Source organism: Canis aureus, chromosome 11 (genome assembly GCF_053574225.1).
Source record: "Canis aureus isolate CA01 chromosome 11, VMU_Caureus_v.1.0, whole genome shotgun sequence".
In the NCBI taxonomy this organism is placed as follows: domain Eukaryota; kingdom Metazoa; phylum Chordata; class Mammalia; order Carnivora; family Canidae; genus Canis; species Canis aureus.
The window spans coordinates 64,083,431-64,110,112 of NC_135621.1; the positions used below are offsets into that span (position 1 = coordinate 64,083,431).

General features: G+C 36.1%; 1 protein-coding gene across 5 annotated transcripts in view; it reads left to right on the plus strand.

Moving 5' to 3' along the window:
- The window catches only part of SANBR (SANT and BTB domain regulator of CSR), a 57,611-nt gene that overhangs the window by 28,448 nt on the left and 2,481 nt on the right, over positions 1–26,682 (plus strand). For all 5 annotated transcript variants that reach the window (XM_077915516.1, XM_077915515.1, XM_077915518.1 and 2 more), the window contains 10 exons: positions 2,001–2,153; positions 8,579–8,724; positions 9,497–9,596; positions 10,826–10,858; positions 11,731–11,830; positions 21,557–21,648; positions 23,286–23,314; positions 23,393–23,466; positions 24,136–24,224; positions 26,113–26,204. In XM_077915516.1, coding sequence (XP_077771642.1) covers positions 2,001–2,153; positions 8,579–8,724; positions 9,497–9,596; positions 10,826–10,858; positions 11,731–11,830; positions 21,557–21,648; positions 23,286–23,314; positions 23,393–23,466; positions 24,136–24,224; positions 26,113–26,204 — 908 coding nt within the window. The remainder of the gene's footprint in view (positions 1–2,000; positions 2,154–8,578; positions 8,725–9,496; positions 9,597–10,825; positions 10,859–11,730; positions 11,831–21,556; positions 21,649–23,285; positions 23,315–23,392; positions 23,467–24,135; positions 24,225–26,112; positions 26,205–26,682) is intronic.

A 26,682-nucleotide genomic window follows, 5' to 3' on the forward strand; every position in this document is an offset into this window, starting at 1 on the left:
TGTAAGCTTAACATTTATCTCTCCTAACATTTTCCCAAAGTTCTGGAGTCACTTTGCGTTCTTGCCAGTTATATATGAGAGTTCTAGTTGCTCCACATCCTCACTAGCACTGTTCATAGTTAGGTTAGGTTTCTGTGTTGTTGTTTTTTTGTGTTTTTTTTTAGCCTTATTAGGTATGTAGTAGTCCTCCCCACAATAGAGTATCACTAATCATCAAGAATATTAAGCTTCTAAAATCTGATATGTTTAGCATGTCAGAACAGAATATGGAGGGATTTTTTTCACTTCTTTATAGCAAATGGAATTTTGATTTACTATATTTATTATAGAGAGTTTATAAACTCATAAAATAGTTCATATCCAAATATTTGGTGTATGAGTGTGCACCTTATAGCTCTTATCTCAAAAAAATTTTTAAAGATTTATTTTAGAGAGACAGAGACTGTGGGGGTGAGGAGCAGAGGAAGAGAGAAAATTCCCAAGCAGACTCCCTGCTGAATGCAAAGCCTGACATGAGGCCCAGGGCTTAATCTAAGGATCTTAAGATTATGACCTGAGCCAAAGTCAAGAGTTGGCTGCTTAACCAACTGAGCCACCGAGGCTCTCCCAGACTCAAAAATTTTTAATCAAAAACTTTGAAAATCATAATTGGAACTAACAACTAAGAATTCTGAATTATAGACTATCTTTTACTGCTTTTATGTTCAAAACCAGTGCTTAAAATTGTTAATTTTGGGGACACCTTGGTGGCTCAGTGGTTGAGCATCTGTCTTTGGCTCAGGGTGTGATCCTGCAGTCCTGGGATCGAGTCCCACATCGGGCTCTCTGCATGGAACCTGCTTCTCCCTCTGCCTCTGTCTCTGCCTCTCTCTCTCTGTCTCCCATGAATAAATAAATAAAATCTTTTTTAAAAATTTGTTAATTTCGTTTTTTTCTTTATTTTACCATTTATAAACATATCTGAAAACTATTTTATTGTTATAACTTGATAAATTTTTTCACCAATGACTCAAAGTGATTACATAGTTTTCATTAGCATTGGTTCTAAATATTTACCTCTAAAAATATGTCAAAGAGGGGCACCTGGATGGCTCAGTGGTTGAGCATCTGCCTTCAGCTCAGGTCATGATCCCAGGTTACTGGAATTAAGTCCCACATTGGGCTCCCTACAGGGAGCCTGCTTCTCCCTCTGCTAGGTCTCTGCCTCTCTCTGTGTGTCTCTCATTAATAAATACATAAATAAATCTTTAAAAGGAATATGTCAAAGAATAATCAAATGAGGCAAATTTTATTTTATTTCTTCATTGGAAAAATCTTTGATTAGCTGTTTATAAAATCAGATATACATCAAGATCAATTTAATGCATCTGAAATTTTAGTAAAGTGTTTTGTTTTTGCTTTTTTCATAGCCTTATTGAGGTATAATCACCTGCCATAAAATTCATTCATTGTAGGGTACCTGGATGGCTCAGTGGTTGAGCATCTGACTTTGGCTCAGGTTTTAATCCCAGGGTTCTGGGATTGAGTCCCACATCAGAGGGAGAAGCAGGCTCCATGCAAGAAGCCCAATGTGGGACTCGATCCAGGGACTCCAGGATTATGCCCTGTGCCAAAAGCCAGCACTTAACCGCTGAGCCACTGAGGCATCCCAATAAATAAAATCTTTTAAAAAAATTCATTCATTTAAGTGTACAATTCACTGATTTTTAGTAAGTTTACAGAGTTGTTCATCCATCACCACCATCCAATTTTAGTACATTTCCATCATTCCGAAAAGGTCCCTTGTGTCCATTTGCTGTAATTCTCCAATCTATCTACAGCTCCAGGCAACCACTAATCTACTTTGTTTCTCTAGAGATTTGCCTTTTCTGTACCTGTTATTTAAATGGAACATACATTATGTAGTCCAGAGTAAAGTTTTTTGAGATGTATAATTTTATTGTAGAAATAATAATTGATTTTATATATTTCTTCTAATTTTATATATTTCTTCTATTCAGGCTTTTCTCTGTATAGAATTTTCACATTGTCAATATCACTCAGAAACAGTGGTTTATCCTACTACAACAAGTTCACTAAATACTATTGGCACTGGTATTTATCCCTGCTGTAACCAGAAGGTTCTTCGGTTTGATCCCACTCAACTTACAAAGGTGAATTTTGGTTTTTGTTGTTTGTTTGTTTTAAAGATTTATTTTTTTAAGTAATCTCTACAACCAACATGGGGCTCAAACTTACAACTTCAAGATCGAGAGTCTCATGCTCCACCAAAGAGCAATGAGCCAACCAGGTGCCCCTCCAAAGGTAGATTTTGGATGTTGCCCTTTTGTAGTTACAGTGCCCACTAACACTATTTATTTAAATCTTTTCCCCTTTCATTGTTTTTAAAGCATAAAGGTGACACATTCATGTAGAAAAGACTTTAAACAATACAAAAATATAGTTAAAAGTAGAAGTCCCTCTCTACACTACTTCCTTGTTCTGCATCTCTTTTTATAGGTAACCACAGTTAACGATTTCCTTTCAGACTTTGTTTTATACATTGCAGGCACAAAATTTTTTATATTGGCAATAGGATAATACTGTTCATATTATTCTGTAACTTGCCCTTTTCAATCAGCAATATACCTAAGTTATCTTTCTGTCATTTCTTTTATTGTTTTGTAATATCCTAAGCCATGCATATATCACAGTTTATTTAACCATCCTCCTATCAGTGAACATTTAGGTTGTTTCCAGATTGATGTTATTACAGTGTTGTAATGAGCATCCTTGCACATATATCTTGGTACAATATGTGAGTATTGCTGTAAGTTAAAGTTCTTGATCACTAACACTTTTGAAAATGTTATGTAATTAAACTTGCCAGTGATGGAAAAGAACCTAAAGCCCTTCTTCCTCTTCATCTATGCAACAGTTCTTTATAAAGCACCACAGTTGTGTCACACACTGTGCAAGGCAGAGAATAATGTAATTTCTGTAAAATTAGTTTCTTCCTTCATGGAGCTTATAGTTCATGCAGTAGTATCAAAAGGAAAGAAAAAAATGTTTGAAGAAGTATGCAGGGCCATAAATGTCAGTAATAGGCTGGTCTGACCTGGGCATTGAAGTCAAGGAGTTGGTATTTGGTTGAAATCTGAAGGGTGGATAGGAGTATGTAAGAGAAAGAGCACTTCGGTCTGAATACCAAGGCCAAAAGGTACATGGTGAGAGAGACTAAATGAAACTTCCTGTTATAGAAAACACACATATTTTAAGAAAAGGCTGGCAAGGTAAATAGGTGTTAGACCATGTAAGGGCCGGACCTGGTAGGCCATGTCTTCTCTTTATTTTGGGTTTTGAAGATCAGTTGCAGTGTGGAGAGTGGCTTGGGAATATTAAGTGTAGTCAGGTATGAGAGAAGTTACCAAGTAGTGTTAGAGAGAGATGATATGATAGCTTGGCTTAGGGTTGTAGAGATTAATTCAGTATTTAGGAGATAATATGGCTTGATTGTTTTATCACAGAGGAAGGAGTCAAGGATAACTCAGTTTCTTGCTTGTGCTACTAGATACTGGTAGTGTTATTGAGAAGGGAACAAGAAGGGAATTGGGTTTGGAGAGAATCTCATGCGTTCTGTTTTGGACATTTTGAGATTGAGATGTTTTAGGAGGCAGCCAGGCAAAGAATGTTAGATATATGGGTTTTGGGGCTCAGAGAATGGGCTACCTGGAGGTGATAATTTTCAGTCTTCTTGCAAATAAGTAAGAACTGAAACCAGCAGGGATATGTGAGCATAAGAAGAACAGAGAGTCTACAGCGGAGCCTAGAGAAACTCCCGGAATTTAATGGCTGGATAGCAAAGCATGAGCCTACAAAAGACAATGATCAGGAGTAGCAGAAATAATAGGAGGAAAACCAAGGATGTTGTCATGAAAATCAAAGGAGTAGTGTTTGAAGCAAGAGAAAGTGGTCCATGGGGCCAAATGCTGCGAAGAGGTCAGATAAAATAATCAAAGAAATTTGTCCTTTGACTTTGACAATTTGGAATTCATGTGCAAAGATCTGTTTTGATGGGAGTGCTAGATCAATAATTACATTATAGGTATTTGTTTATTGTTTCTGCTTTATTTTGTTTTAATAGGAGAGGTCTTTTTAAAAGTGAGTGGGAAGGATCCAATTGAGAAAGGGTTGATGGTATAGAATTGTGAGGATGCAGAGTAGGATGGGATCATAAGCACATGCGGCAGTATTAATTTAGACAAGAGGAAGGGGAGTTCCTCTATTGTAACAGTAAAGAAAAAGTAGAATGGTTGAGGATATTTGTAAAATTGTGTTTTTGTCATTTGGATGATAAGATTTTCCAATCTAATGCATTTTTTCTTCTCTATAAAGTAGGAGGTAAAACCATCTGCTAAGAATGAAGGGAAAGAGGGATGGTTCTAAGGTTTGAAGGAAGTATCGAAGGTTTGAAATAGTCTTTTTGGAAAATGTGAGTGAATTTTCCAGAGAAAGGTTATAGCTTATTAAGCAATTTGAGAGCCCATTGGAGATTGGTAATCATAAATTTACAGTGAAATCCAACATGCCGTTTATGTCATTCTCTCCTGTAACACTAAGCTATTTGAATGCAAACATGGAGGAAATGGGTCATTGAGCTCATCCAGTTTGGGGTTTTGCCAGATGGGTATGATGAGATTTAGGGCCAAGGAATTTGGGTTATTAGCATGGTTGTTATTGAAATGGTGGATCATGGGATTAATGCTGGAAGGTAGTTTGTTATATTTTCAATCAATTACCAACTTCTGTTAGTCAGAAATTTTATTGGTGAGCTAATAGGTTACCTACATAATGTTTGTTTTTTTTGTTTTTTTGTTTTTTTTCCTACATAATGTTTGTATTTAACATTAGGGGGACGCCTGGGTGGTTCAGCTGTTGGGCGTCTGCCTTCAGCTCAGGGCATGATCCTGGGGTCCTGGGACTGAGTCCTGCATCCGGCTCCTTGTGGGGAGCCTGCTTCTCCCTCTGCCTGTGTCTCTGCTTCTCTCTATGTGTCTCTAATGAATAAATAAATAAAATCTTTAAAAAAACACACACACACATTAGGTAGATGCTTTGCATACAAAGCTCTTTAAATCGGGTATAACACTTTAAGCAAAATGGCATTAGCTTTGATAGGCCTAAAATGTTTAATTAATGGTTATGTTATGTTTTGCAATAACATGATTTTTAATCGTTGCATTTCTTTGTGGTTATGATATTTCTATTTTAACTATCGTATTCACATTTTTTCAAACGATACTTCCAAAAGTTGTAACTCTTTGTCTTGCTATTGTCTGTTTTCTGGTTAAATTAACCCCTTATATTTCATTCACTGTGAGATGGTTGAGGAATAAAAAGTAATTAAACTGTATGATAAATCTTATATCTGACCTCATAGATATTGATTGACGTGATTTCGTAGGCTAAGTGAAATCTAAATAGAAATCTAAAATTATATGGTGGTTTATATTTCTAGTAATGGCAGACTGAGTAATTCAGACCAATCCTCCCATCAAAGGCAACTAAAAAAGATGGATGAAATATAAAGATTATATTAAAAGCCTCAAAAAGCTAATCAGATAATGAGGAATTAGTGTTAAGGTACAGGAAATGATAGAAAACCTAAGGGAGCCAGCGCTCAGGGCCATTTGTATTTGCTCCTGAGAACAAATATCAGTGTGAAAAAAAGTAGCTAAGAGGCTGGGCTGATCTTTAGGTGCCCTATCAGAATTTTGAGTAATAGTCAGGGTCCAAGATCTGGAAAAATGGAGTTAGTAATGAATAACATTTCCACTCTTACACTTTCAGTTGGGATCTAACTCAGATCATGATCCTGGAATCAAGCCTGGCATCGGGCTCCCTGCTTAACAAGGAGTCTGCTTCTCCCTCCCTTGGAATTATTGACAGAAACTATAAAATAAATACAATTACTAGTTTAAGTTGATAGAAGCCAAGTTTGGAAAGTTTTGGTAGAAAATCATAAACTATAAAAAATGACAAGGGGGGGGTCCCTGGGTGGCTCAGCGGTTTGGCGCCTGCCTTTGGCCCAGGGCACGATCCTGGAGTCCCAGGATCGAGTCCCACGTGGGGCTCCCGGCATGGAGCCTGCTTCTCCCTCCTCCTGTGTCTCTGCCTCTCTCTCTCTCTCTATGTCTATCATGAATAAATACATAAATAAATTTTTAAAAAAAGAAAAATGACAAGGGGTTCCTGAGTGGCTCATTTGGTTAGGCAGCTGACTCTTGATTTGGACTCAGGTCATGATCTCAGGATCATGGGATTGAGCCCTGTGTCAGGCTCCCTGCTCAGCAGGGAGTCTGTTCCCTTGACCAGTCTGTTCTCTCTGTCACATTCTGCCCCTCCCTCCCTCAAATACATGAATAAATTTTAAAAAAATAACAAAGAGGTTTAAATAAAAACAAATAGGGCACCTGGGTGGGTCAGTCAGTTAAGTGTCTGCCTTGGGCTCAGGTCATGATCCCAGGGACTTGGGATTGAGTCCCTAGCTGGAGGCAGCCTTCTTCTCCCTTCCCCCTGCCCCTCCCTGATGCTTGTACTCTTTCTCTCTCAAATAAATAAATCTTTTTATAAGAAAAAGATAACACCCTGAAGAAAGAGATTTTATTTATTTATTTTTAAGTAATCTACACCTAGCATGGGGCTCAAACTCATGAACCCAAAATCAAGAGTTGCATGTTCTTTTTTTTTTTTTTTTTTTAAGATTTTATTTATTTCTTCATGAGAGACACACAGAGAGAAAGGGGCAGAGTCACAGGCAGAGGGAGAAGCAGGCTCCATGCAGGGAGCCTGACCCGGGACTTGATCCCGGGTCCCCAGGATCATGCCCTGGGCCGAAGGCAGCACTAAACTGCTGAGCCACCTGGGGTGCCCAAGAGTTGCATGTTCTACCAACTTATCCAGCCAGATGCCCTAAGGAAGAAATTTTTATTTATTTGTTTAAGATTTTATTTGTTCATGAGAGACACAGAGAGAGAGGCAGAGACACAGGCAGAGGGAGGAGGCTCCCTGTGAGGAGCCTGACTCTGGACTTGATCCTAGGATCCCAGGATCATGACCTGAGCCAAAGGCAGACCCTCAACTACTGAGCTACCCAGGTGCCCCAGAAAGAGATTTTTAAACTACATTAAACAAACTTAAACAGAGGAGACAAACGCATAGCTAGGACCATTATTAGCAACACATAGCCATAAAAGGTTCGTATTAAGATTTTTTTTGGCTCTTACAAATCAATAAGAAAATAATAGGAACTTAACACAAGAAGACATTTAGCTGTCTCATAAATAAGAAAAGGAGCTTAACCTCATTTGTAATTGGGGAAATACAAATTAAAAGCACAATGAGATTCTACTACGCATTCACCAGAATGACGAAGATTAAAATATCTTAGTGGGTATGTAGAGTAGCAAGTCTCACACACTGCTGATAGTAATATAATTTGGTACACATGAGCACTTTTGCACCAGGAAAAGTAAAAGAATGTTCACAGCAATATTATTTGTAATAGCTGCAAAATGAAAACAACCCACATATCAACTATAAAATAGATATATGAGTTGTAAATATTCATACAGTGGAATAATATACATTAAAACAAATATTACTTTTACATGCAGTAATTGATAGAGTCATAAAAACATAATGTTAAATGAAACAAGTGAGGCAAAACTAAAGTTTAGAGATATATCCTTAAGTGGTAAAAGGATAAAAGCAAGGAACGAGTACTGTAAAAATCAGGATAAAGATTATCTTTTGGGAGAAGGGAGGGAGTTAACAATCAGGAATGGGCCCATAGAAATTCCTAAAGTGGTGGCAATATTCTGTTTCTTAAGGTGGATGGTAGTAATATGAATATTCTTGGCTGTTTGGTAAGGTATACATTTATATTTCATGGTCTTTCCTGTATCAGTACTGTTGACCCTTGAACAGTATGGGTTTGAACTGCGTGGATCTATGATAAATATATTTCTTCCTTCCATAAGAGAATATGATTTTCTTAATACTATTAATACTATTTTTCTTCCTTAGCTTACTTTATTCTAAGAATACAGTGTATAATAGTATAGCACAAAATATAGGTTAATCAGCTGTTTATCAGTAAGGTTTTTAGTCAACAGTTAGGCTATTAGTACTTAAGTTTTAGGGGAGTCAAAATTTATGCGGATTTTGTGGTATCTGGGTGGCTCAGTCAGTTAACCGTCCGACTCTTGATTTTGGCTCAGGTCACAGTCTCGGGGCCTGAGATTGGACTCCATGCTTGAGATTTTGTCTCTCCCTCTCCTGTCCCTCCCCAGCTCGTGCACATGTACTCTTTCTCTAAAATAAATACATAAAATAAATAAAATCTATGTAGGGAATCAGCACCCCTAATCCCCATGTTATTCAAGAATCAACTGTATTATTTTTTTTCTTGAGAAAAAGTTGTAAAATGGTTGATATGATGTTATGGCTGGGAAAAGAACAAAAACATACAGTCCTCTTTAAAAGAATATTTCTATAACAAATCTACCTCTCTAACTCAGTGTCTCTTACGTGACAGGGTTGTAAAGTGAAGGAACACGCTGTTGCTCTTCATGATCAAGGTGAAGGTAGAGATTTGCTGTCCTGTCCAACTGCTAGAATTCTGGACGATCTGCACAAACATAAAGATGTCATTGTTGTACCTTATACTAAAGATACAGTTAGGTGAGATGGGTGTGGTTGGGCAGTGCTGGGAAATGCTGTGCTGCAGCTTTATTCGGTGCTTTCCATTTCAGAATCCTCCGAACTCTAGTGCTTCCCCAAATCAATAATGTCAGTTTCCAGATATTCTATCATTTCAGAAAGCTTGCTGAAATTATATGTTAGTTTACATTAAGAACAAGCAGGTGTTTATTTGATAGGAAAAATACTTCAAAATATTGAGGGTCCAAGGGGAAGAAAAACTAATAAAAAAAAGGTCTCTGGTGATTGAAAGGTTGGGACGTACAATTCCATTTTTGAGAGTTTTTTCTTTTCCCAAGTTACTTAAGCCCTTCCTAAATGCTTGATTAATACAACTAGAAAAAAACCCAGTGGTTGAGGTAGGTCATCTTTGCGTAAATTTGAATTACTTGAATTTAATAATTTCTGAAGTCACTTCTGTCATTTTTCAATTGCAGTAGGCTGTCAGGTCAGGGGCTGGGAGACCCTTTCACGAAGGCTGTTTTCACAGAAGTTCCAGTCATAGCAGCCCATTTCACCACCTGGCAAGTGTCACGCTTGGAGTGCAGTGATGCTCCTCTATATGGAGTGTCTTCTGCTAGGGAAGTCATTAGATGAATTAAGAAATGTATATGTTGAGGTAGCATACCTTATATTCAAGAACTGTTTTTCTAAAGAGCGATTTATAAAATATTTGCAATAAAAAAGATATCATTTGCATTTAACTTCTTAATGAAATTGAACACTTCTCCGTAAAATGTCTTTTTCTTTCAAGTGATTCTGGGGTTGTTTCCTGTGATGAAAAGGGTCTAGATTGTGATGTTTTACTGGAGCCAAATACACCATGGGGCCCCAAAAGTGGGGAGCTCAACGCTGTGAGTAACTTGTTTCACTTATTCTTTCTTGATAAAAAACAATTGATGGATTTAATCTTTGACAGAAACATAATTGGTTTAAACTGAAATTGAAATTTTCACTTAATAAGCACTTATTGACTACTTGATCATAACAAGGTATTATTCTGAGTTAGTAGGACTCTAAGGGCAATAGGACATATTCCTTGCCCTCAACTAATAACTTAAGTAATCAGCTTAAATTTGGGGAAAAAATATAACATGGTCTTCAGAGGTTTTATTATGGACAAGTAGTGATTTGAGGGTTGAAGACAGTATGAATGAGATATTTTGTCCACTCTTAATTCTATAAACATTTTTTGGTATGAAATTTGTTTTTTAATTATAATCAGGAATGCACTTAGTTTTTGCAAGTTTTGAAAACAAATATTTTTCAAATGGTTGGATAGCTTTGATTCCCCTGATTCTTATTACTGACAACCAGGGAATTTCTGCTTGCCTGTGAACTTCCTAACTTTTTATTGGGTGAGGTAGCAGTTACTTGACAAAGTGACATATTCCATGTAAAATGCGTTGTAAAAGCCAAATGGTTACAAATATTCAGTCATTAACTTTCATTTGTGAATTATATACAAAATTACAGATTAGATTTTTTGACTATTCATATATAATCCGGTTCCTTAGTTTATAATAAAATGTGAACATTAAAAAATGATTGAATGGGCACTTGGGTGGCCTAGTTGGTTAAGTATCTGACTCTTGGTTTTAGCTCAGGTCATGATCTTGGAGTCATGAGATTGAGCCCTGTGTCACATTCCACACAGACTCTGCCTAAGATTCTCTCTCCCTCTCCCTCTGTTCCTCCTGCTCATGCATGTGTGAGCATTCACTCTCTCTCAAATAAATAAATAAATCTTATAAAAAAGTGTTTGAAATAGTTAAAAAAATAAGTTATCTCTGCATGTGATATACTCATCCTTTGGAAATGATACTGGGGAGTGTTGATTTTCTTTTTTTCTTTTTTTTTCTTTTTTTTTTTTTTTGGTAAACATATGCATCTTTCTCTAGGCAGCAAATATAAAAAATTTGTAACACATCATTTTCAGCCTGAGTTTTAAGTTATGTTTTAACCTGGAAGGGAGCTATCCTTGCAGCTTTTTTCAGCTCTTCTACAGTCTCTACATGAAAATAAGGAGTTCCAATCTGGGTGGATGCAGACTTATTAATCTCTTTATTCCTTTTTCTTATAGTTTTTGTCACTGAAAAACTGGACTCTGCAACTGGTAAGTAAGGAACTATATTCCACTTTCATGGATCTCTTTCAGAATTAAAGTTTAGTTTAATAGAATCTTATCAGTATCTTATTTTACAGATTTTAGTTCATTGCAATTATCCTTTTCAGCTTCTACAATTTTGCACTTCCTGAAAATGCCATTGTTTAAAACAGATACTCCATTGTTTGGTTGCATACTCCCTAAGTCTCCCTAATGACTTTTAAAAGTTGTTTTTAAGACCCATTAGGACATAGAACAAAGCAACAAATCTATTAAGTTCCAGGTATTTGGTTGTTTGGTTGATTGGTTGCTTTTTGTTTGTTTGTTTCTTTACCTATTTGCCATTACTCTGTCATCTGCCACCAATTTTTTGCAAGAATCAACTGGAATTTGGATCAGTGATAACAGAAAGCAGGGTGGGTGGGTAGATTCAGGAAGCTGATACAGATAGGGTTGAGTAATCCAGGGCAACATTTATCCAGGAAATGTGTACCTGTGCTTGCTTATGAGACTACATTAATATTGGCAATTATTGTATTTTTATTTAATCTTAATATCAAGGGACATACATTCAGTTGAGTGATAGAGGTGCAGTTTGACAAATGCTGAGGACCTATTATGTGCCCATGACTCTGCTAGAATATGTGAAGGAAATAATTTTAAAATGTTTAATGTAATATGATCCTATCCTAAATGTAGAAATTCTTAAGTTAAAAAAAAAAAAAAAAGAAATTCTTATGTTGTACTAGGCATTGATTATCCTCAGATCTTGTTTGGCTCATTCATCCAAAATAAATTTAGATAAATGTGTTTGAGAGAGTCCATTAGAGAGATGTGTTAGTACTACATTTTTAAAAGGATTTTTTTTTGTTTTAATTCAGAAACAACAATCCTTGTTTTCAGAAGAAGAAGAATATACCACTGGGTCTGAAGTCACTGAAGATGAAGTTGGAGATGAAGAAGAAATATCCAAGAAACAAAGTACTGATTGATTTCTAAGATAAAATGAAGTTTCGCTTTTATGAAGGGGTAGCATTCTGAAGGCTTTAATGCAAGGAGTGAGAAGTTAGCTTTGTAAGTCTACATGGTAGGCTACAACATGGAAAAAAAAAAATAAAGGGGGCGCTCCATCAAGTTTCCCTAACCGTGGCACTAACACAGAATAATCACAAAGTTATTTAAAAAGTGCAGTATATTGAGATATAATCCTCCACATTTTCATTTCAGGTGTAACCTCATGGGTTTCCCAAAATATATGACTTACATCAATCAGTGTGTGCCTGAGATTATTTGAAGTGACACTCAAATGAAGCATTATACAATAGTAATGAGTATGATTTTTTTTAAATGAGAACTACAATTACAGAATGAACTTGGATCAAAATTTTTGAGCTCTTTTTTGAGAGAAATAGCAAGGACAATTGGTTCAAAGAACATTTTAAGACTTAGTATTCATAGGCATTTGAAAAAGGATTTTAAAGAGGACTGCAAGTTAGATACAAAATTGATGTCCTACAGGGCAGTAAACCGATCACCTTTGAGGTTATCTTTTCTTCTAAACAGAAATCATTTGCATTTCTATTAGACACAGAAATCTGCAAGTTAACATAAAACTTCACAGCGTCTGAGCTTTCAATCAACAATAGATAGGAAAGTCAGACACAATGACATTTTCTTTGAGAAATAATTCTTACATGGGCCTTTTTTTTTTTTTTTTAAGATTTTATGTATTTATTTGACACAGAGAACTATAGAGCACACGTAGAGGGAGAGGAAGAAGCAGGCTCCCAGATGTGCAGGGAGCCCAGTGCAGGGCTGATCCCAGGACCCTGGGATCATGACCTGAGCCAAAGGATGCTCAACCGACTGAGCCATTTTTTTTTTTTTTTTTTTTTTTTTTTTTTATGATAGTCAGAGAGAGAGAGAGAGGCAGAGACATAGGCAGAGGAGCAGGCTCCATGCACCGGGAGCCCGACGTGGGATTCGATCCCGGGTCTCCAGGATCGCGCCCTGGGTCAAAGGCAGGCGCCAAACCACTGCGCCACCCAGGGATCCCCCCGCATGGACCTTTTAAACTGTCCTCCAATATGACACTAAAAGGACATGCAACTTTCCCTTTGTCTTTTTTCCAAGTTTTTCATAATTTTCCTTCATGTGTTGAATCCTCTTATTAAAAAAGTTTTTTGTTTTTTGGGTTTTTTTTTTTATATTTTATTTATTTATTCATGAGAGAGAGAGAGGCAGAGACACAGGCAGAGGGAGAAGCAGGCTCCATTCAGGGAGTCCGACATGGGACTCGATCCCAGGTCTCCAGGATCTCATGCCAGGCTGAAGGCAGCACTAAACTGCTGGGCCACTGGGGCTGCCCTAAAAAACAGTTCTTTATCAATTATTTTAAAATTATATTTAGTCAAGGAGAAAATGCTGTTGTGTTTTATGTGAGGTTTTTTTCCCACAGTTGATTGAAGTAGAATTTATATGTAATAAAATTCACCAAAAAATAAAATAAAATAAAATTCACCAATTTTTAAGTGTACATATTGATCAATTTTGGCATATTGTTGGGTAACCACCAAAATCAAGATCTAGAACATCACTCCAAAAAATTATCTCTTACCTCTTACACTCAGTTCCCTTTCCCCAATCTCACCCCCAGGCAACTATTAATCTGCAGTGATTTACCTTTACTCAGGTCTCCTGTACATGAAATCATTGGTGTTTTGTGTATGGCTTCTTTCACTTAGTGTGATGTTTCGGAGATTCATTTATATTGTTGGGTGTGTCAGTAGTTTGTTCCTTTTTATTGCACAGTAGGATTTCATTGTGTGAATATACCATAGTTTGTTTATCCATTCACCATTTCATGAATATTTAGGTTGTTCCAGTTCTTGGCTTTTATGAATAATGCTGCCATGAACATTTGCATGCAAGTGGACATAGGTTTTTATTTTTCTTGGGTAGATACCTAGGAGTGGAATTGCTGGGTCATATGGTAAGTGTATGTTTAACTTTATAGGAAACTGCCATAATGTTTTGCAAAGTGACTGTACCATTTTGCATCTCACCAGCAATGTTTGAGAGTTCCAGTTGCTACATGTTTCTACCAGTACTTGATATTACTACTTTTTTTTAACTTTAGTCATTCTTGAGCATATATTTCTAGGCATCTTCTCATGTGCTAACTGGCCATTTATATATTTTTTAATGAAATGTTTGTTTAAATGATCTTTTGCCTATTTTTTAGTTGGATTATTTGCCTTACTATTGAATTATAAGCATTCTTTATATATTTTTTGGATACAAGTCCATGTATTTTGCAAATATTTGCCTCTAGTTTATGACTTGCCTTTTAATTTTATTAATGATGTCTTTTGAAGACCCAAAGTTTTTAATTTCATGAACTCTAATGTTTTAGTTTTGCTTTTATGTTTCATGCTTTAATAACAGATTTTTGCTTATCCCAAAGTCACAAAGATTTTCTGCTGTTTTCTTCTAGAAATTGTATGATTTTAGCTTTTGTATTTAAATCTGTGATTCCTTCCAGGTTAATTTTTGTATATGGTATGAGTTTAGGGTCAGTCTTCCTTTTGTTTTCCTATAGGCATAGCCAGTTTTTCCAGAACCATTTGTTGAAAAGAATGGTCTTTCCCATTGGATTATCTTTATTTAAAAATCAACTGATCATTTACATGTGGATCTATTTTTAAACTCTGTCCTCTTCCATTGATTCATACGTCTATTTTACATCAGTATATCAATACCACACTGTCTTAATTTTTGTAGTTTTTAGTGATTCTTAAGACATGGTGATATAAAAAAAAAAAAAACATGGTGATATATGTCCTTCAAAATTGTTCTTTTATTTTAGAATATTTTGGTATTTCTAAGTGCTTTGCATTTCCTATACATTTTAGAGTAAAGGTCACTGTTTCTAAAAAAATACTGTTGGAATTTTTATTGAGCTTGTGTTGAATTCATATATCAATTTGGAAATAATGACTTTTTTTTTTTTTTACAATGGCAAGTCTTCCAATCCATGAATATGGAATATCTCTCCATTTATTTAATTCTTTAATGTCTCCTAACAATGTTTTATTGTTTCAATATGCAGATATTAAGCATCTTTTGTTGAATTTATTCCTAAGTGCTTTTTTTATGCTGTTATAAATGGAAGTGGGTTTTTTAAAAATTGTTAGTTTTTCAGTTGGAAAATTTTCATTTGTTCCAGTTGACCTTGTTTCCTGTGTCCTTGCTAATTTCACTTAATTTTTCTTTGCTTATTAGATTCCTTTCCATATGTATGCCTTATATTTCTTTGTCTTGCCTTTTTGCACTTGGTAGGACCTCATGTTGAACAGAAGTGATGAACACAGACATCCTTAACTTGTTCCTGCCTTAGGGGGAAAGCATTCAGTCTTTAACCATTAAGTATATAATGTTTAGTGGTTGGTTTCTGGGTTTCTGATAAATGCCCTTTCTCAGGTTGAGAAAGCTCTTTCCTTTTTAATTTGCTGAAGTATTATAATAAATAGGTGTTGAATTTTGTCAAATACTTTTTTTCCATCTACTGAGATGATGAATTTAGGTTTTCTCCATATATCAGTACAATGAATTACATTGATTTTTCAAGTGTTATACCAATCTTCTAGGGTAAACTCCACTTGGTTGTGAGGTATTTGTCTTTTTATATGTTAATATCTTTGACTTGCTGTTATTTTGTTAAGGATTTTTTGTGTTTATAAGTAATATTAGTTGCTTATTTTTAGTTTTTTGTGATGTTTTCAAGTGTGGTTACCATGATGATACTGATCTTATAAAATGAGTTGGATAGTGCTCCCCTCACTTCTCTTTTCTGAAATAACTTGTGTACTATTTGTATTGTTCCCCTCTTAAATATATGTTAAAATTCAGCAGTAAAGTCATCTGGGTCTGGAGTTTTCTTTATGGGAAGGTTTTAAATTGTGAATTTAGTATCTGTAATATTGCATTATTCAAGTCTTCTATTTCTTCTTGAATCTGTTTGATAACTTATGTCTTTCAAGGAGTTTCTCCATTTTATCCAGGTTGAATTTATTGGCGTAAAGTTGCTTATGGTGTTTTCTTATCCTTTTCTGTCTGAAGGATCTGTAGTGATGTCCTTCTTTCATTGTTGATATTGGTTATTTGTGTTTTCTTGATCAGTTTAGCTAACACTTTATTTTATTGATCTTTTCAAGGAACCAGCTTTTGTTTTATTGATTTTCTCTATAGTTTGTCTGTTTTTATAATTCATTGATTTTCATTCTTGTATTTAGTATTTCCTTCCTTGTAGTTATTTTGGACTTAATTTCCTTTTTTTCTTTTTTAGCTTCTTAAGGTAGAACCTTAAATCATTGGGTTTTTTTACTTTTCCTCTTTTCTAATATAAACATTTGAAGTTATAAGATTTGCTCTTAGCACTACTTTAACTATTTCCCACAGACTTTGCCATCTTGTTTTCATTTATATTCAATACAGAATATTTTCTGATTCCCCTTAAGATTTTTTGTTTGACCAATGTGTTATGTAGTTGTATGTTGTTTAATTTCCAGATATTTTCATACTGCCCAGATACTTTTAAATTAATAATATAATATAATATTCCATGTGATTTCATCTCTTACATTTTTTTTAAGATTGATTGATTGATTTGAAAGAGAGCGAGAGAGGGCATGAACAGGAGACAGGCCAGAGGGAGAGGGAGAAGCAGACTCCTCACTGAGCACAGAGTCCAATGTGGGGTTCAATACCAAGACCCTGGGATCGTGACCTGAGCCAAAGACAGGCGCTTAACTGACAGAACCACCCAGGCACTCTCATCCCTTACATTTTATTGACACATGTTCCACATGTGCATGAAAAGAATATGAATTCTGCCATTATTGTTGGAGTGATCTATAAAGGTCAAGACAGGTTGTTTGGTTGTCTTTTATAAAGGTCAAGACAGGTTGTTTGGTTGTCTATTACAAATCTTCTATAATGATGCTCATTTTCTGACTGCTCATTTCTGACTTCTTGTTCCATTGATTAGTAAAAGAGGATATTGAAATCAATATGTAAATTACATATTTTTCTTTTTCAGTCCACTAGTTTTTACTTTGTGTACAATTATAGCTTTGTGATTAGGCATGCATTTATAGTGAATTGACTCTTTTATCATTATGATGTATTCCTCTTTGTCTACAGTAAAACTGCTTGTCTTGAAGTCTGTTTTGTTTGGTATTAATATAATCACTCTAGATTTTTTTAGTGTTTGAATGGCATATCTTTTTGCTATCATTTTATTTTTAAACTCTTTGTGTTTTCTTTTTTTTAAGATTTCATTCATTTGTTTATTTATGAGAGACACAGGCAGAGGGAGAAGCAGGCTCCATGCAGGGACCCCGATGTGGGACTCGATCCCAGGACTCCAGGATCACACCCTGGGCTGAAGGCAGGCACTAAACTGCTGAGCCACCCAGGGATCCCCATCTCTTTGTGTTTTCTAACTTAAAGTATATATCTTGTAGGTAGCATGTTGTTGGAAATTGCTTTTTTTTTCCAGTTTGATTATCTTCACCTTTTGACTAGAGCACTTATTCTATTTATATTTAATGTATTTAGAGTTGTCATGTGATGTTATTTTCTTTTATTCTGAAGAACTTTCATTATTTCTTATAGTGCAAGTATACTAGCAATAAATCCTTTCGTTTTTATTTATCTGAAAAGTCTTAATTTCACTTTTTTAAAAGATTTTTTTTTTAATTTTTATTTATTTATGATAGTCACAGAGAGAGAGAGAGAGAGAGAGAGAGAGGCAGAGACATAGGCAGAGGGAGAAGCAGGCTCCATGCACCGGGAGCCCGACGTGGGATTCGATCCCGGGTCTCCAGGATCGCGCCCTGGGCCAAAGGCAGGCGCCAAACCGCTGCGCCACCCAGGGATCCCTAAAAGATTTTTTTCTTAAGTAATATCTATACCCAATGTAGGGCCAGAACCCACAACCCCAAGATCAAGAGTTGTATGCTCTACCACCTGAGTCAGCCAGGCACCCCTCACTTTTGTTTTTTAAGTATAGTTTTCTTCAATATAGAATAATTGTTTAACAGTTATTTTTTTTAAACTGTCACTCCAATGTCTTCTGGCCTCTGTTGTTTTCTGATGAAAAGTCATTCATTGATATAATTGTTCTCCCATGTGTAATGTGCTCTTTCTTTTTATCTTGCTGCTTTTAAGGTTTTATTTTTTACTTTTAGAAGTCTATCGTATATGTAGTGTGCTTTTCTTTGTGCTATCTTCCTTGATATTTGTTGAGCTTCTTGGATTTGCAAATTAATATTTTAAACAAAATTTGGGGAACTTAGAATCATTATTCCTTTAAGTATTTTTTCTGTCCCATTCTCTCATTTATCTTCCAGAACTCCCATACATGTATGTTAGGCCTTTTGATATTGTCCCATAGGTTTCTGAAGTTTCGTTTCTTTTTCTTCACTCTTCTCTTTATTTTTTGGATTGGATAATTTAAATGCTTAACTCCATATTTCACTGATATCTTCTACCATTTCAGACTTTTTCTTGAGACCATCTACTAAATATTTCCTATGTGTTTATTCAATAGCACCATTTTCTCTTTGAACATATTTATAATAGTTGCTTTGAAATCATTGTCTGCTAAATCCAGTATATAAGCTCTCTCAGAATCAGTTTCTATAGACTATTTCTTTTCTGAGTGATTCATACTTTTCAGTTTCTTCATCTTGTAACTTTTGGTAGGTTATCTGTGCAATTCTGAAATCTATTTTGTTCTGAGGATTGTTGAGTTTTTTGTCCTAGTAGGAAGTCTACCTGCCTGACCCAAATTGCAAAATCTGTCTCCCTTGTGGTATGTAGTGAATGATGTGTGCCTCTGCACAAGTGTTTCTTGGCTGCTAACTGCAACTGTTTTTTGTTTTTGTTTTTTTTTTGTTTTTTTTTTAAGATTTTATTTATTTATTCATGAGAGATACAGAGACAAAGAGGCAGAGGGAGAAACGGAGAGGGAGAAACAAAGAGGGAGAGGGGCAGAGGGAGAAACAGAGGCAGAGGGAGAAACAGAGGCAGAGGGAGAAACAAAGAGGGAGAGGGAGAAACAGGCTTCCTGCGGGGAACCCAATGCAGGACTTCATCTCAGGACCCTGGGATCATGACCTGAGCCAAAGGCAGACGATCAAACCACTGAGCCACCCAGGTGCCCCCAAACTGCTACTGTTTTAGCCTGACCCCCAGGGTCATACCAGCCTGTTTTTTTTTTTTTTTTTTTTTTTTTGTCCTAGTAGGAAGTCTACCTGCCTGACCCAAATTGCAAAATCTGTCTCCCTTGTGGAGTAGTCAGGCAGGATTTTGGATAGATTTTATATTCAGATTTGGGAACTTACCTGCTTAGTGGTTTCCTTGCTTTGTGGGTTGCCCTTTGAATTCTAGTTGTTTTTCCAGTAAGGCTCCTGAAGTTGGAAGCTTGAGCTCTATGCAGTTTGGGAAAGCATTTAGTCAAAGGCACAAGAAATTCTCACCTCTCATCAAGAGCAATTCTGTCTTGCAGTTCCATCCTAGTGTCTGCTTGCCTGTTTAGCTAGATTTCCTTGGGACTCCCATAACACTTTGATGATTTAATACTTATTTGGGCAGAGTTTATAGTCATGTTTTAGATCTCTTTTGTGTTACAAAAGACGTTCTTTTGTGACTTTCTTCCAAAATTTCCCCTTTAAATTTCCAGCTTCTCTTGCTTTGAATTCTATCATCTTTTCCCTGGAGCTCATAAGGCTGTAATTTTCCTCCCTTGGCTAGAGGTATTGGGAAATGCCCTCAGGCAGAAAGCTATAAACTCACAGTTCTCACCTTATGCATATTTTAAGTTTGTAAATTAATTCCAGTATAGTTAACATACAGTGTTATATTAGTTTCAGGTTTACAATATAATGACTGAGCAAATTCTATATGGTACTCAGTGCTCATCACTGTAAGTGTACTCTTTAACCCCTGTGCCCTGTTTCACCCTTCATCTACTTCCCCACCTTATGCACTTTTAAATATAAACACTCACCTTTCTACCTTCCTTTGATTATTTGCCAGTACCTAGAGATGATAGTTTATAATATTTTTGTTCTGTTTCTATCATTGGCTACTTTGGAAGGAATTGGTCTTCACAATCCATTATCAGATCTTACCCTATCATGTCTATTAGCAATTTTATAACACTTGTTTTTTTCCCATTTTAACTACAAACACATGTCAGGGACTCAGGCTTGCCAGCAGGCAAGTAAATCTCTCTAGATTGTTAATACTATTTTGTTTTTATTTTATTATTTTAGAAAGACCATGAGTGGGGGAGGGGGACAGAGGGAGAAACTTTTTTTTCTTTTTTTTTTAATTTTTATTTATTTATGATAGTCACACAGAGAGAGAGAGGCAGAGACACAGGCAGAGGGAGAATCAGGCTCCATGCACCAGGAGCCTGACGTGGGATTCGATCCCGGGTCTCCAGGATCACGCCCTGGGCCAAAGGCAGGTGCTAAACCGCTGCGCCACCCAGGGATCCCGGGAGAGAGAAACTTAAGCAGGCTCCGCACTCAGCTGACTCAGGGCTGGATCTCACGAACCTGAAATCATGACCCGAGCCAAAATCAAGAACCAGATGCTTAACTGAGCCCCCACAGGCATCCCTGTTTTGTTTTTCTTTCAGAATCTTCAGGGTTATCTTCCTTGTAGCACATTTCACGGGTTTTCCATTTGTGGTAGTAATACAAAGTTTTAAATGATAGAGCAAGGGCAGCCCAGATGGCTCAGCAGTTTAGCGCTGCCTTCAGCCCAGGGCCTGATCCTAGAGACCCTGGATCGAGTCCCACTCAGGCTTCCTGCATGGAGCCTGCTTCTGCCTCTGCCTGTTTCTCTGCTTCTCTCTCTCTCTCTCTCTGTTTCTCATGAGTAAATAAATAAATAAAATCTTTAAATGATAGAGCAAAAACTAAACAGGTGGTCTATAAATTATTGATGTTTGGAAACCGGTGATCTGATATACAATCCTTACCTTCAAACATTGACTTTAGAGAAATGCCTCTTTCCCCTCCTTCTTTGCTATTCCTCTCCTCCTACACTGTCAGCCAGAATAAATTCAGACTATTGATTGTAGGAATGCACTAGTCCAGAATACAATTTGTCCCAAATCTACTTCCTCCCAAGATCATTTCTGTCCTACTTCCATTTTTATCCTCATGGCCCCTTCTCCTCCCCAAGCAAAAGACATTTTAGAGATTTTTTGTGTGTGTGAGTTCTCCACTCCTTCCACTCTCAAAACTGTGTTTTTCTGAGTTAGTTTTATATATATATATATATATATAAAAATTTGGAATTAGGTGATGTCTCCACTATCAAATTAGATTCAGAGAAATATGTATATAGTTTTTCCCAACATTTTCAACATTTAGTTTCATTTGGACTTTGAATTTATTGCTCTAATTTTTCCCCCAAAAGTTTTCACCAAGTAGAAAGAAAAATAATTAAAATGAACCCCTGTAAAAGTATATTCAGTTTGACTTCTCCATAGATTTACTTTTTATTTAGAAATAATTTGTTAGTTTTAAGAAACAATGGTTTTTTAAAAATTGTTTTATTGTTTATAAGTAACAAGTGCATTGAAAAAGTATGTGAGATATAACACTGACTTTCTGTTGTCAGGGAAAAAGGAAAAGCCAAAGAAGTTCACAAAACAACCAAAAAAGCAGATGTCTTCACCCTGTGGTCAGAAGAAAGAGAAGGCATCAGAGAAGGTAGCTCTAAATTACCCATTACTGTTCTAAAGTTCATATTGGGAACTAAGCAGGCAAATACAGCCAAGAAAAATCTGAAAAAGAGTAAAAATAAACCAGAGTGGAATGCTAGCAGTATAAAAATGAACAAAGAAGTTCCATATAAACTGAGATTAAAGATCTCTAAGATAAAAAAAAAAAAAAGATCTCTAAGATATATTGATAGATGAGAGAAAGAAAGTCCTAAACAGTATGTATATTGCCATACTCTACCATTTGCATAGCAACTGGTAGGGGAATCTATGTCTTTCCTTATGAGTGCATAAATTATCTCCAAAAAACTGCAAAGGAAGTTGATAAAGATTCATTAGCTCTAAAGAAGGGAACTGAATAGGGAACAGAGACTTTTTTTTAAAGATTTTATTCATTAGAGAGAGCAGTGGGAAGGGGGTTCAGACAGAGAGGGAGAAGCAGACTCTCCACTGAGCAAGCAGGGAGCCTGATGTGGGGCTTGATCTCTGGACCCGGCGATCATACCCTGAGCCAAAGACAGATGCTTAACCATCTGAGCCCCCCCAGGAGCCCTGGGGACAGAGACTTTTTACTATATGTGTTATTTGTAGCTTTTGAAATTGGGTTTGTTTTTTTTAAGATTTGTTTTTATTTATTTATTTATTTGAGAGAGAGAGCACGCAAACACACAAGTAGGGGGAGGGGAGCAGACTCCCTGCTGCGCAGGGAGCCCAACATAAGGCTCAATCCCAGGAATCCAAGATCATGACCTGAGCCTAAGGCAGACACCTAACCGACTGAGCCACCCAGGGACCCCATTTGTAACTTTTGAATTTTGAATGAATATTACTTATTCAAATATAAGATAGACTTTGAAATGAGATAAGTAGACTTCATAATTTTATTTTTTTATTTTTTAAAGATTTTATTTATTTATTCATGAGACACACACACACACACACACACAGTGAGGCAGAGACACAGGCAGAGGGAGAAGCGCTCCATGCAGGGAGCCCGATGTGGGACTCGATCCTGGGTCTCCAGGATCAGGCCCTGGGCTGAAGGCGGCGCTAAACTGCTGAGCCACCCTGGCTGCCTGACTTCATAATTTTAAAATAAATTATATTTAATGACCTTTTAAAATGATTCTTATTTCCCCTACCTTTGAAGGAAGAGGTAAAAAGCCCTAGTAGGAATAAGAGCACAGTAATAACCACATTTGACAAAAAGAGGAACCACGGATTCCAAAAATGTGTGAAAGGCTGAGTTGAGACCAGTTATACACAATTATATTGGATAGGTTCTATTTTCATCTGCATGTGAAGTACTGTAAACACATGAATGGGTGAATTCTAGAAGATTGCATAAGCTGGGGCTTCCAGGTCAGACAAATATAGCTGGGTTCAAATTCTAGGCCTGTATCTCTTTGGACAAGTTTCTTAATTTCTCTGAACCTGTTTCATTATAGAGGTAAATATGGCAGCTGTCTCATGTGGTTGTTACAAGGCTTAAATGAAATAATACTTGTAATGCTTTTGGTACAGTGTCTTGAACTCTGTAAATGTAAACTGCTGTTTATTACTAACTGTAACACTAATCAGTAAATGTGTTCTAATTGGACCTTGATGTTGTCTACTCTTTTTTAGTCAACTTCTAGAGATGTGTCTCCTTTCATGTGAGTATTGCTCTTTAATCCAGTCAGATACCCACTCTTAAAGTATCAATGCTGATTTTTGTTTAATTTTTCTAATAGTGTGAGTATGCAGAAGAATAAATGGGATGCCACAAGATCCTTAAGATTCAACCAGGATGCACAAAGGGAAGATGGTACGTTTTAATGTGTACATAACATACAAATTAGGTATAAATGACAATGATGGGAATGTTTCATTTTATGAAGTATGATGAATAGCTTAAAAAGCTTGCTTATTCCAACTAGAATAAGGCCTAGAATTCACGCATTCCCTTTGGAATCTACCAGAGTGTGTGTGTGTTTGTGTAGGGGAGCAGAGGGAGAAGGAGAGAGAGAATCCCAGACAGGCTCCCTGCTGAGTGCAGAGCCTGATGCGAGGCTTGATTTCATGACCCTAAAACCATGACCTGCACTGAAATCAAGAGGCAGACACACTCAATCAACTGAACAACCCAGGTGCCCCTCATCCAGAGTTTTATTAGTAGACAATCCTAGCAGATAATGTACTATTTTATGCACCTGCGGTTTGAAAGTGTCAGACTGACTTTTGCCCACTATTTGCACTCTAAAGATGACTGAATATCATGTTTTAGGTTGGGTTACAGTAACCTTAAAAGCAGCATTATCTTATGTATGAGCCATTGGCCACTTGCTGCCTGAAGTTCTTCAAAGATAAGTGTATATGTCTAAAATAGTATCTAGTGGTATTTTCATAAATTCTTGATAATTGAAGTGTTCGTTAAGAAATAAAAGTTATATATACATCCTTATAAAAAGTTAGTTTTATTATTTTTTACCTCCAGATCAGCGGCGGATGTCTGAAATTACAGGGCACCTAATAAAGATGAGACTGGGTGATCTGGATCGAGTAAAGTCAAAGGAAGCAAAAGAAGTAAGAATTACGTGGTAGTGTACTGTGCTTGCTTAGATATACCTTCCTACTTTACTTTCATCATGAGGAGTATAAAGATGTTTTAGGCAAAATCCAAAAAAACAAATTTAAATATATTTGTATATTCTGTCCCAGTTAGCCAGTTCTCTCACATAAATGTTCTCCGTGTTATTATCCATGGTCCATAGGTCCTCTCTAATACACATAATAAAGTAGTTTTTACTAAAAGTGTAATATCACACCAAGAGTAGATTAACCATGCATTGCTGACCAAATGCTGACTACTCAGAAGGTGACGTTTTGGAAGCTGCTGATTTCACTCAACTCTGTAGGCAGTGCTTAGATGTTATTTCTAAAATAAGATATTTTAATAAAAATGACAAGAAATACCTATGTTCTTACTAAAATTATTTATTAATCATAATACTATATATATTAACGTTAGTATGGTATTATGTATTTACAGTTACTCTTGCCCTTATTCTTTTATTTAAAAACTTACTTCCCCCCCCAAAAAAAACTTACTTCCCTACAAAACTTCTAAAATCTTTCTTTTTTTTTTTTATTATAAATCCTTTTTTTTTTTTTTAAGATTTTATTTATTTACTCATGAGAGACAGAGACAATGGCAGAGGGAGAAGCAGGCCCCATGCAGGGAGCCTGATGTGGATTCCAGGATCACACCCTGGGTTGAAGGCAGGTGCTAAACCTCTGAGCCACCCAGGGATCCCCTAATTGTAATTCCAATATAGTTAACATACAATGTTAAAACTTCTAAAATCTTTGTGAGCTTAGGCAAATATTTCTTAGCTGTGACACCAAAAGTATGATGTCTAAAAGAAATAGTTGACAAATTGGACGTCATCAAAATGTGAATGGTCTTTTTGAAAGACACTATTAAGAAAATTAAAAGATAAGCTATAATCTATAAGAAAATAAAGGATTTGTATCCAGAATATATAAAGAACTCTCAAAACATTCCAATACAAGTTAATGGGCAAAAAATTAATCAGATGCTTTATGAAAGAAGGGATACAGATAGCAAATAAGCCCACAAAAAGGAAGGTGCAACATGATTAGTCATTAGGGAAATGTAAATTAAAACCTCAATGAGATACCACTGTATACCAACTAGAATGTCAAAAAAAAAAAAAAAAAAAAATGCTGGCCAGGATAGATGGAGAGCAACTGGAACTCTCACATAAAGCTAGTAAAGATACAAAAAGGAATGGCCACTTTGGAAATCACTTTTGACAGTTTCTTATGAAATTAAACATTTACTCACCACAGAGTTCAGTTCATGCATGTTTATAGTGGTTTTACTCAGAGTTGTCAAAAACTAGAAACAACCCAAATGTTCTTTACCTGGCAAATGAATAAACAAACTGTGGTACATATAAAAAGGAAAGAACTACTAATATAGCAGCAACATAAATGAAGCTCCTATATATTAAGCTAAGTGAGAGAAGCCAGATTGAAAAGGCTTCAGACTGTATGATTCTAATTAAATAGTGTTTTGGAAAATACAAAACTATAGGGACTTATAACAGATAAGGAGTTGCCAGGAGCTTATCATGGCAAATTGAGTTGACTTATGAGAGGCACAAGGAGATTTCTGTGAGGTGATGGAACTGTTGTATGTCTCCATTGTAATGATGGTTATATTACTGTATGCATTTGTCAAACTTCAAACGTGTGAATGTGTGACTAAAAAGTGTGAATCTTACTGGATGTAAAATTATTCACATAAATTTTAATTCAAAGAGCCTGAATTTTAAAAATCAAAATAATATTACTTCTAAGCTAAAAAATAATGCCATCTTAGTAAAGCAGAGCTTCTATTGATTACACAAAAATAACAACTTCATTTTGCCCCTTTACTCTGCAGTTTGCAGGAGGTATTTATTCCAGACTTGAAGCGCAAATCAAGGCCTCAGTGCCAGTCACTGCACGGCAGAGCAGCTCAGAAAAAAATACAAGGTAAATCAGCATAAATAAATTCAGAATGTCACTGGCTTTGAAGTGATTTCTTTTTTTCAAGATTTATGTATTTATTTTTAGAGAGCGAGCATGTACAAGCAGGGTGGGGGCTGCTGAGGGAGGGAGCAAGAGAGAATCTCCCACAGACTTCTCATTGAGCAGGGAGCCCCAAGTGGATCTCGATCCCAGGACCCTGAGATCACAAGATTACGACCTGAGCTGAAACCAAGAGTCAGCTGCTTAAGCAACTGAGCTACCCAGGCTCCCTGTGATTTTGTTTTTTTAGGGAAAAATCATGTGAACACTAGTAGTACAAAATTGGGAGTTTGTTTTGTTTCAAGGATTAGATCATCAGGATACTAATCAGGACCAGATTTTAACTTAAACTAAGGCTTAAAAAGGTCGTAAACACAAAATTATAGTATTTTTAAGTTTTCTGTTTATTGAATCAGCCCTGTTTAAGCTAGCGGCAGATAGG